General features: G+C 49.2%; 1 protein-coding gene across 4 annotated transcripts in view; it reads right to left on the bottom strand.

The window, feature by feature from the left end:
- Nucleotides 1-12312, bottom strand: part of rbms3 (RNA binding motif, single stranded interacting protein) — a 206999-nt gene that overhangs the window by 29412 nt on the left and 165275 nt on the right. For all 4 annotated transcript variants that reach the window (XM_037473624.2, XM_062558354.1, XM_062558353.1 and 1 more), the window contains one exon: nt 1007-1113. In XM_037473624.2, coding sequence (XP_037329521.2) covers nt 1007-1113 — 107 coding nt within the window. The remainder of the gene's footprint in view (nt 1-1006; nt 1114-12312) is intronic.

Raw genomic sequence — 12312 nt, 5'->3', positions numbered from 1 at the left:
ACACACACACACACACACACACACACACCATGTTTTTTGAAGGACAAACATTTCATCTCTCCTGGTTTCATCTACTTTGCAGTTTCAGCACAACTGTCAGCCTCACTAAATGTGTGCACGTGTGCACGTGTGCTCACTCTATTCTATATAGTCCAGTCTGAAGGACTCCTCCTCCCGTCTCCTCTGTGTGTCCTTCCCAGTATCGCTGCCTGGTAGCCTACAGTATGAAGAGACCACGTGTTGCCATGGCGCTGTTTCCATTTGCAGCTTCCTGATGTATGGACGGAGGATACGTGTTCAGTGAGGCGTTCGGCTTGAGATGCAATTTAGGTGACAGCGCTATACATCCGGGGGCAGTTTGATCGATATCTGGGGTTTTCTTCTTCTTACGGCTCTATAGCTTAGAGTAAATACAAATGACAGCCAGCAATAGTTTACATAAAACCAGGTGTTGGCAAGTGGCCTCGGGACTCGGGTGGGCCTGTTATTTGACAACCATTACCTCGCCTGGTGGGGAATCGCCTTATCATGATGGAATGGATAGGGTTTGCCCCTCCCCACATTTACTTGTGATTGATTCTTAAAAATACAGTGTTACGGAAATGATGTAAAAATAGTCTTATAGCTAGAGAGCACAGGCAGGAGTTAGGATGTGCCTGAGAGCTCAGGATTAATCACATAAAGGGAGTTTTACATCACAGTTTTGTTGTTGAATCGGGAATGATTGTTTTCCCTTGATGATCCATTTTTGGTCATGTGATCCTCTAATTTCAGGCTCTAGTCCGTGGTGAGATCCGGACGTGTTGAGGGATGACGGCTCATGCATTGGTGCAACATCGTAGCTGCTAAATGGACTTTTCCCAGTCTCCCTCCCATCACTGTTCCCAGCCTACAGGAGCACTTCAGGGCTCAGTTTCTGACATCGTGACATGCTGGAGGAGATCAGTGGACCGTCCACCTTACCCCCCCCCCCCCGCCCCTCCCGGAGCTCCCTTACTCGTCTTACCTCGCCTTCTCTGTGCCACGGCCTCCCGTTCTGAGGGTACTTGCTCTGGCTCTGGCGTTTCTTCTGCCCTCCGTCGGCAAATTTGCAAAGCAAAGGCTCCGCGGGAGCTGCAGAAAGAGACAGAGGACACCATCATGTTAGGAGGTCTGCATCCTGTGACCAATCAGAGAGACAGAGGCCCCTTCAAACAAGGTCTTCTACATCGCCCCCCCTCCCCCCTCCTCCCCTCCTATGGAGCGCCTAGAAAAATTCCCAGCGCTACGATGTTGGCAGGTTACCCTCGCTACCCCCGGGCCCAGCTGGCAGCCCATGAAAGAGCATCGCAGGGTATTGTTGAAATAATAATCACAGTTATCGCTCTCGTAAATACCTCTGAGATGGTAATGCAGGACCGCTCCATCAGATCGAGCTTTTGTTTTTTCTCTAGAAGGCGTAATCCCTCCGTGTTTCACTTTAACAGCCATTTTCTCTTCTAATTGAAATGTTATGCCTTTTTATCCCCTCCACTCCAAAACCATCAGGGCAGTCAGGAGACCAAGCGTCTCACTGGACACAGACAGTAACGGGTCGGTTCTATGAGGATCGACTCAGGTGGCGTCGCCACTACGGAGCTGACAAATTATCTAATATCAGCCGACGTGAAATAGCTGTTATTGATCTAATGAATGTCATTTTAAAAGGCTCTCTTCACTGATGCCTCACTCAAGTCGCCTCTGTATGAACAGCCTTTTGTATGCGTGACTGCTGATAACAGGCTGATGAAAGTGATGCGATGACCTACGGCGCCATCATCGTTTCTCAAAGGGACCGCTCTCACACTGGAGCTGCAGGTGAGCCCCCACTGCCACCAAAATGGAATTCAGGCAGAGGACTGTCCTGGTGAGAAAACGGAGCAAACGATGACAGGAAGGCTCCATGAAAGAAGAGAGTGAAAGGGGGGAGGAGAAGGGGGGGGTGGGGGGGGGGCAGATAAATAAAAAAGCTTTTCTCATGAGAAACGATGGGCTCTCTTGGCGAGGGATCTGGGGGTCTTAACATTGTCCGTCCCCTTTTCAGTCTGCATCAGCCAGATCGCAATCTCTTCAGAGGCAGAGATCAGAGGGGGGGGGGGGGGGGGGGGTGAAGGCAGTTGGACCAACTAAAAGAAGCGCAGCGGGTACGGAGAGAGAAACACGTCAGAATCTACATCTCACCGTGAAGGCCGGACCGCCCCGAAAAACCGCAGAACGCACGGCGAGCTTGTCCCAACACCTGAACCGCCGCCGCTTTGCACCTGGTGGCTCCGAGGAGGGGCCCGCCGGGGGCGTCCTGTCAACACGTTTGCATTACACGCCTGCCGACCAACGGGACCTTTCAGCGCACCTCCCTGGTTCACCTCCGCTGCGCTCGGGCCTCCAGAACATCCGGCAGCATCACGGGGGAGGGGGGAGAGACGCCGTGTCTGGACTGACCAGGTAGTGAGTGACGGGCGGTGGTCATAATTGGGGGCGTTAGATGAGCTGACGTGATCATGTGTCTGTTCATTTACACACATTCACCACATTGCAGAGAATTCACTTTAATTGCACTGTCTGAGAGGATTGTGGCACAAACTAAATGAAAAAAACAGAAACTTAAAATGTGTTTATGTGGCTTGGGGGGCTACAGCGGGACCAAACTTTCAGAGTCAGCCCAGGAGAATGTTACCGGGGAGGGAGAGAAGAAAAACAACAAAAGCTCTTCCAAACCTCTCCTCTGGCACTCTGGGAGATAATTAGCTATCGGAGAGATTTGCTGAATCCGACACGGAGCACGGTGACGCTACCCCGTGACTGCCTCCCCAGTTCCCACAGCGAGCCGGCCAATTTGTTTAAGACTGCGGCCCAAGATCAACAGCCTGACACCGCCCCTCCCGCCCTGTGATCACACTCACCCCTGCGACGCACCCCCTTAAAGCTGCTACGGCCATGGAAAGCATGCGGAGACACCCACAAACACACGATGCTGACTGCTGCCAGCTTCAGACCTCTCGGCATACACCGTCACCACTGGCAGCACAACGCGGGACGAGCCGGGCCACTGGCTGTTCCTACTAGCACTTTGGGAAACAGCCTCCAAGTACAACACATTTCACGCTGGCAGCAGTGTGTGTGGTAGGAGGCTGCTTGAAAAAAAGAAAATGAAAAAAGGCTGCCTTTTGAACCCATTTGCTGTCCTCAACGGTTCTAAATTGTGGGAAAAACACGTAAAGTGCTTTTGGTCAGAGGTCAACAACTGCGGTAACAAGGTGTTGTACGGGAACTCCTCAATGTTTTTTATGTGTGTTGCCGTAGAAACTGTCAAACACGTTAATGAGGGAAGACCGCAGACATGCACATGGATGTGCCAGCAAAATGGAGCTAGACAGCTGAGCTGGTGGAAGAGGCCTCGCGTGCTCACAGCCTCGGCTTAATCCCACCCCAGACTGAGCTGCTCGTGGCTTTCTGCTCATCAATAGGCACATGAGCACCAGATAAAATGAACCAATGAGTGCAAGCAGATGTACTTCTTAAACCAAGTCTCCACTTCTGAATGCGGCGTTGCATAAGCAATGGCTGCTGTCGTTTCCTGGGGGCCTGCATTCGGGGGAAATCTGCAGCCAGCACGGCGAGAACACTGGAGTGTCCGCCTCAGAGGGCGTCATCAGGCCTGCTGAATAACAGTCATCCACGAGTGCCAATAAACCTGTGCACTGTAACATCAATGGGCGCACGTTGTGCAGTCATTCTGCGGCACATCTGTTTGGCCTTAATGGGGGAATCAATGCAGGAATGCCCCCGAGCTGCAGAAGGAGTGTGGTAAAGGGCTTCATCCAAACAGACGGCTTTTTCACTAGCGAGACAGTTACAAAAGAGGCTTGTCACGGGGGCTTCGAGGCAGACTGGGCCGGCCTCGCTTTGGCTTTGCACAGACTGGTGTGATGGCCAGTCTGTGCAAAGCCTGAAGAGGGGCGAAAAGAGGAAGCCACTTGTACTTAAACATGTCACTCTGAAGGCCTTCAGAGCAAGGAAGCCTTCCACTTCACAATGAAAAGTGTGGTAAAACGGTTCCAATAGGTTCCCCAGCCTGAAGTTTCCTGAGCTCAGCATCTCTGAGAACGTGTTAGGAGAGAACCGGGTAAAGGGAGAAAGGGGGGAGTTTCTTATTGGAAATCTGCTCTGACTGTGCTGGAGGGGGATCTTTAATTGGATCAACAACTGTCTGATTCGCATCAGCCAGCTTGACCTGTCTGCCCAGACGGAGGTGGGTGTGCCTCATGGGAGAGCGAGAGAGGAAAACAGAGCGGGAGGGACAGAGAGACATGGAAAGACAACCGGCAGATGGACGAGGAAGAAGGCGGCTCTAGGGACGGTGTTCAAGAAAAAGATTAAGAGCAAGTAGCTGTAATAGAAATAACGTATTAGAGGAATAACAGCCGAGCAGCGTATATGTCGCCATTTTCAGAGTTAAATAGGCAAGCTCAGAATGGCCGCCACCCGGGAAAGCAGGCAGCAGCAAGTAGTGCCCTGCGGGGAGGGCTTTGACGGATCCCAGTCGATAGCTCTCAGAACCGCCACGCCGGCTCCCATCCCTCAGTGCGGAAATGAAGAAAGTCCGGCAGGCGTTCCGCTGACACGTGGCTCAATGACACGCCGCGATAAATGGAGAGGGCGCCGAGAGGGGAGCGAGATGGATGGAAAGGCGGATCTCGTGTCATAGAGGCAAAAAAGACGGAAAGAGACGCGGGGGGGGGGAGTGACAGGCGCAGCACAGTGTTCCCCTTCTACAATCCATATGCAATGTATAGAGGAGTGAGGGAGATAAGGATAAGGAGGAGGATGTCAACAACGCCGCTGCTCTGCGGCTATTGATCAGACCTCGCTCAGCCTCTCCCATGGAGGGCCTCCTGCAGCCCGCCAGCCGGCGCGAGCCCGAGATGATATTATGGATTACGGGAAAGGATGTGGAGGGAAGAGCCCTGGATGCGGGCGGTAGAAGCCTGATCGATGAGCTATTGCGCACTTAACAAGAGTAATGTTATGTAGGGAGTCTCTGACATGCTAATCCATCTCTCACTCTCTCAGTCCGTCTCCCTCGCTTGCATCGCTCTCTGTCGTGGTTATGTGCACTGGGCCCATCTCTCTCTCTATTTCTTATATTCATCTATCTATCCGTCCATCCATCCATCCACCTATCCACCCATCTCTTCATGCACCGCTGGGCAGACTCCGATCCAAGACCAGATTCAGTCAAATAAAGCTGATGGATGAGATGAGCTCCGCGTCTAAAATGCGGTAGACGGATACTATTGACCGAGGCCACTAATGGCGCTGGGGATGCAAAACACACAACTTAGCATTTAGCGTGACTCGGAACACGCACACATTCACGTGAAATGATCAGACCCGACTCCGAGTACGGAAAGCACTGTGTGAGCGAGTGTGTTGATGAGCGTGTCACTTTATCCTCACATTGAAACAGCATTTGCACAAATGCCACATTCACTCCAAGCTGCATGGTTTTGTGTCGCTGGTTCCTGCAATCAGTTCCAGATCTAAAGCGGCCAGGGACAGATGTTTCCAATGTTAAACCCACACAGGCTGCTCCACGATGCCAACATCTCTGGTGCTGCAGTAGGCCTCAGCATCAGTGGCGGCTTTACACAGCTGCCCGGAGTGGCAATTACACGAAGCCGCACTGTGGCGGCTTCAGAATTGTAGGAGTAGAGTATGAGATTGAAAACACTATTTGCAGAGTGGATTTGAAATAAGATCGCAGCTAAGAAAACAGTCCAATGTGCCACCGTAGACGTGACGTCAGCACGCCACAGGCAGTGAGAGCTAGAGCTCTTCATTTCCTCCTCACTGCTGGACCATGTTTTTTAATAAGATAAGCTGTCGATGTGTCTTAATTATCTGCCGATTTCATTGATTTTGAATAAATACATACAGTTTACAACAGTTTTCTGGTGCCCGTTACAAGGCCCCCTGGCATCTGACCACCAAATGGCAATCAGATGTCCAGACGATTGTGAGATCCCTAAGGCGGTGACCTTGAACCTTGACCCCGCAACTTACAATCAGTTTATCACCGGACATTGTTCCATGTTTGTAGACACCCTCTCTAGGCATTCCTGACAAGGATGCATGAGTGCTTATTGAATTCATTGGTAAGCCCCCCCTCTCTCTCTGAGACTAAAGAGCAGCTGCCTGTGGGGGTTGACTCCGGCCTCCTCTGCCTGCGTGGGCAGACAGTGATGCCACCTCGCTCCCTGTTAGCGTATCCTAACGCCGCCAACGTCTCCAGTGACCTCCCACCTATAGAGATGACTCATACAGAGGGGGGGGGGTTGGTAATTGTGCGGGACCCACGGCAACCCGCGCTTCTATGAGCTATTCTCCATTATATACATCCAACATTCATACTCAGCTTTGCATTAGCTTTAAACCTGTGTTGGGTCCAACAATGACTTTGACCACACTGCTGTACATTCATAGAGTTACAGAACCCCCCCCTCAGAGAGCATTACAAGCAGCCCTCTGCTGTTGGCCAGCATGACACTCACAAGACAGGCTGGATGTTCTTAGAGGTACGCTTTGGTGACCTTTAGTCAACCCTCGGCTGCAAATTGATGACGTTTGAACAGAGGTGGAAAACATGCTCGGAGCTGCGAGCACAAGAAAGAGAAAGAGAAGCATGAGGAGGCATGAAAAACAAAGGCTGTGTGTGTTAACTAGGTTTCCACCGGAGGGGCTTCCAGTAACAACGGTATGGACAGGAAAGAAAATGAAATTACAGCACAATAAATGAATTATCAATATAGAGCCCTCGATACTGTATCTGAGGGGGATCAATACGCCACAGCCACGGCTGCCATGTGGGCCGAGGGCAGGCCTATCGCCGAGGGAGCAGCCGGATCAATAATGTCACGGTGGGGTGATTGACGATCAATGCTGCCAGTGACGTTGATTTATGATCAATGAACGCAGGGCACCGGACTAATAAGGGGAGAAGGGGCAGAGGGGGCGACGCGAGGGGAGGCGGTCCCACAGACTCCCCTTTACTGTAACTGATTGGGGATCAATGAAGAGTGGCAGCGTGGCTGATCAGGGATCAGGTGACTGCGTGGAGAACAGCGCGTCTGAGCCGAGCTGCACAGGCGCTAATTAAAGCCGCGCTGAAAGGAGCTTTCCACTGGTTGATAGAAGCTGCAGGTGCAGCTCTCTTTGCTCTTTCTCTTTCAAAAGAGCAGCCCTGCACACACACACACACACACACACACACACACACACACACACACACACACACACACACACACACACACACACACACACACACACACACACACACACACACACACACACACACACACACACACACACACACACACACACTTCTTCCTTACATACTAACAACCACAGACAGCACAGGAAGGGCTGCATAATGTTTCCGCCGTGCTGCCTCTTAAAAGTCAAATGGTTCACTCGACATCCTTCCGATGTCTTGCCTTGTTTCCTCGGTCTACTATTTTAAGACACTAGTTTTGCTCATTGGAGGTTCTTGATGCACATGCTACGTTGTCCTGTGTTACATTTGTAAAGCCCAGTTTCGTATTTATACGTCTAAATAGATGCAGTGGTACATTAGTTTTATGGAACATTGAGCCTGATGTCCTATAAATTACGTTCCCTCTCGGCCAAAACAATGATGTCAATTATGTTTCAAGGATATATATGGTCTTCCAAGATTGATTACAAAGCCATTGACTTTTACCCAGGAGGCCGGTTCTCATTCTCAGGAGGAAAAGTAAACCAAAGAAACAAGCATTATACTTGACAGCCACGGTAGTCTTGTGTAGCTACAGTACCTCCTTGTTATATTTATATAAGTCAGTGTTTCCCACCCCGTTATTAAAGTCTTAAATGTATTTAATGTTTTTGTCATTGAGCTGCAGACGCGTGACTATTTCCTCACGCGAATGACGGCAGATCTTTTTATTCTTTTCTTTCTTTTTCTATATTAACTAAATATAGAAATATCACACGGTAGATAAACAATCTGCTCTTCTGTGTTGCACCTGCTGCATTCATGACGTCAACAGAACAAACAAGGACCGTCAATGTAACCTAAATGCTTTTCAATACATGCTACTTATCTTTAGCTCCTACACAAGTACTGTAAATGTATTAAGAGCTACGTTTTAGTGAGACGCCATTTGTATTTTTCTAATTACCTGTAGAATATATAAAATATGTCTGTGGTCTTCCTACAACAGCAGGCACAGATGAGTGATGAACTGGCCGCTTGAGTTCAGATTAGCTGTGTAGCCATCGTCATAAAAGGCTCAAAAGGCATCGTGAGGTCCAGAGTAAGACGCCCCCCCCACTCATCTGCTGCTTCCAAACTTCAAACAGTGCATTAGACGTTCCCAGGGCTCATCATTAATTCATCTCTTAGCTATTCTCTTTGTTCTCAAAGCAGCGTTGACAGTAACCTTTCCAAAAAAAGTTGCTGACAATAGACATGGCATCTCTATCTACGGCATTTAAAAAATATATAATGGTTGTTATAACTGTTATAACTGTTATAATCACTGTCAAAATGATCAGTCCAAACACAAGTAAAGGTTCAAATCCTCAAAATAAAAGAATCTTCTGCCAAAATGTGATTGCACTTCTTGTCTTCTTGTGTCATTTCCCTTAGTCTTAAGACAAAAAATAGTAAAATAACAAAAAGTGTGAAGGCTTGATAGCGCATTCCTTTGGGGAAAATTACACACTTGGCAAACTCTTCAGCATTATTTATTCTAGCATTAGTTACTCTGGGCCTTCATCCCCTAGAGAGCCCAAAGCAGAGAGAGGTCGACATGTGGGGAACAAATTCGCTCTTGCCTAAACATCTCAGAAGTGATGAAAAGGCTTTGTTTTTCCCAGTGTGCGTTAATGGATCCCAATCGATGGGGGACAGCCAGGTTTTCTCTCCACGTGTCCTCCCCCTTGGGGGAAACACGGGGAGGTAATGTGGGAGGGGAGAGATATAGACACAACGTCGATATCACCAGGGTTCACGGGCTCCGGCGCGGTGAAGGTAACTCCTGCTTAGTTGGAAGTTGAGGACGGCTATCGGGGGGGCAGCAGTGCAGCCGGGACCGAATTTCAGTCCAAACACTGCTGTTACGTAGATAATGTTCATCACACACACACACACACACACACACACACACACACACACACACACCTCGCAGGCTCCCGTCTGTCACCAACGGCAACCAGCCTTCCAGTCGCCATGATGTGCAGATTAATTGGGGGAGCTGATGAGGTCTGATGAGGCCGTACTTATTGAATTCCCAGGCCTGTTATTTGGATGATGCTGGAGAGGGAGCGGCCATTCACTCTCCCAGCAGGGGGGCGCCCGGCTAATCCACTGTTGTTGTTGTTAGAGATGGCTCTGCTGAGGGGATCTGGACACGTTCTCCCCTCACTAGCACCCATCAACGATCCCCACTGGGGGTTTTACCCACCCACCTCAAGCCTCTTTTGCCCGTCTCTCCTGTAGAATAGAAATGGGCATCGTTTGGGTTTTTTACAACACGGGCCCCTGAACCGGTACTTTGATACTATACAAGGACAACGATTAACAAAGGTTTACAGAATGTTTCGCCGTGGTTTTCATCTTTTGGGGTGCGACGTGCGTGCGTGTGTGTGTGTGTGTCTGCGTGTGTGTGTCCATTGGGGCCGAACTGCTGTGTGCAGCTAAAAAAGTTCCAAACCTTCATTTCAGTTGACTCAGCCACCAAAAGCAAGCACCAAAATCCTTCTTCCTTTTCTAAAAGCTTGAAGCATAAGCCTGTAAGCGTGAGTGGAGTGAGTGAACGAGTGTGATGGAACAGAAAGACTACAGGAAGTTGCAGAACAGATGGCTGAATGGCAGGCGGCAAACTTAATTCCGTGGCTGGCGAAGGATATTGAGACGGTGAAATCACAGAGGGGGGGCCGAGTGCGGCTCAGTATGGGACAGCGCATCAAATCGCATTGTGATAAGTGATGAAAACGCCCCTGATTAATGCGTCTGCTGCACAGCACTGACAAAGATCTGAATTTCAGGCGTTAGTGTGGAAAGAATTCTGGGTGGTCGGACGCTCATCAGTACCAGCTGCAGGTTTGGAGAAGATCCAACAACACACGTTCACCGAGACCAGGATGCCAGACCAGCAATAAGAGAGTAAGACTGTCCTCATGGGGACCAAGAGAACCTCGAGAGATGCGTTGTGTAATGTATGCACAGCAAGTGGGAACTCGCTTTGTCGGACAGGATGTGCATTCAAAGCGCTTGCAGCATTTTTCCAGTCTAGAGCAGTGATGGGAAGCCACTTCTCATATTTTAATACCTCCAACAGCACCAGCTAAAACCATTTAACCAAAACTAGTAGCATATCCAACCCCAATAAGACATACACACAAGATTCCTCCTGAATTTACTGCCACATCGTGTAACCTCTTGAAAAACCAAACGTCCATATTTATACGGGTCAGTTGTTGTGGCCTTATAGATCAGGGCGTTGATACTGGCGAGGGGAGGAGCGGGGGGGCATTAAAGGGAGCAGCATTTAAAAGCTTACATGGAGTAGGTACAACGGAGAGTGCAGCGGGGGCACAGCGAATCAATACGAGCCCGACTTAGAAATCTGCTGTATAATCCTTGATCTCCAAGGCCATTCGCTTTGCAGCCTGAAATTGGATACACTCAGACTGCATCCATCGGCCGCGCCCCCCCCTCGCCGCGCCCGCCGCTCGCTCGCTCGCTCTCCGCAAATGAGACATGCTGAAAAATTGATCTGGATGCATCTGTGGCGAGATTACGTCTCGGGGCTAAAAGGGAGATATGACTAGCTGGAGGTAATTCATAAATCTGTGTGTCCATGTGTAAGAGGATCCAGACGGGGGCCGGTGGGGGGGGGGAAACCTTTACTCATAACTACATCACTGCTATCTGGCAGAGTCCTGCTCAAAAAGGCCATTAGGACAACACCTCTGCAAATGCTGGAGACATTGAAAGGCACTCGTCAATACTTTTACGTGGCACATACCTCAGGTATGATTAACGTGGACGTCAGCAAAACGAATCTGTTTGTTTCACCCGCAGCATCGAGGCCTTTTGGAGTGAAATGTCATTTCTTTGATGAATGGTTTGAGTGGATTATAATAAAAGACAATATTCTGCTTTGCTTTTTTGCCTGTTAATCACAAATCATTTATGTTTAATTGACTGCTGACCGTTTGACCAAAGATCAACTTTGACTTTTTTAGCAATTTTTGGGATCATTCATTCATTTATTTTTTCATTCAGTTATTATTAATGCTCGTTGGTTGCCTGAGAGCCATTCACTCATAAAACATTTGGTTCAAATTAAAGGTTGAAAGGGTGAAAAGAATCCCACCACCCCAGCATTAAATCACAGAACCAACCAGTCGGGTCGCAATTTACATTTCTGTCCTTCATCCGATTACAAATGTGTGACTTATAGGCTGAAACCGATTTAATGAGGTTGCAGTGACCTTTGGACACCAAAATCTAATCAGTTCTTCCTTAAATGCTACCGGACGTCTGTGCCAAATTTGAAAGAAAATAAATAAATCGACACACTGAGATCAAGCCAGAAATAATGGACCAACAGTATAGATTGTAAGTGGAGGGCTCCAACGGACATTCAAGGTCAGCAAGAATCCAACTGATGCTCTAGAACAGGTTCTTATTATTCATCTAGAGTTTCACTGTGAAGTCATTCTTACCCAACTTCTTTTTTATCCAACAGCATATTTGAGAGTTTTTTTCAAATGTTTTTGGAAACCTCAAATGTTTTGTTCCTCGACCATTTTTCTCCCTTCTGGCAGGTGAAACCAAACATTCCTCCCGGACAGAGAAGCTGTGCTACGGCAGCACGGTGCAGCAGAGGAGTGAAGCCTCTTCCTGTTTCCACTCCCTCGGCGGTGTGTCTTGCTGGAGTGGCAGTTGTTGGACTCTCTAAGGCCTTTAAGCACTCTGTTTTCCCCCTATTACTTGTGCCCTGTGGGGGTGGGTGGGAGGGGGGGGGACAGACAGCGAGATGTGGCGCAGCACAGCAGGGGGGCTCCCCAGATGCCACAGACTCACACTTTCCACCTGACGCACAGGATAGAGAGAACAGAGAGCGGCCAATTACCAGACTCCTCGCTGTATACACGGCCAGCTCTGCTCTGCTGTACTCAAAGGCTGTCTCAGGGCCAAGCTGGAGGTAATGAAAGCAACACAGTCCTAATGGACTATTGATG

The sequence above is a fragment of the Pungitius pungitius genome, chromosome 17 (genome assembly GCF_949316345.1).
Source record: "Pungitius pungitius chromosome 17, fPunPun2.1, whole genome shotgun sequence".
Lineage (NCBI taxonomy): Eukaryota > Metazoa > Chordata > Actinopteri > Perciformes > Gasterosteidae > Pungitius > Pungitius pungitius.
Note: the sequence above shows the minus strand (reverse complement) of the source record. Positions and strands in the feature narration are given on the sequence as shown.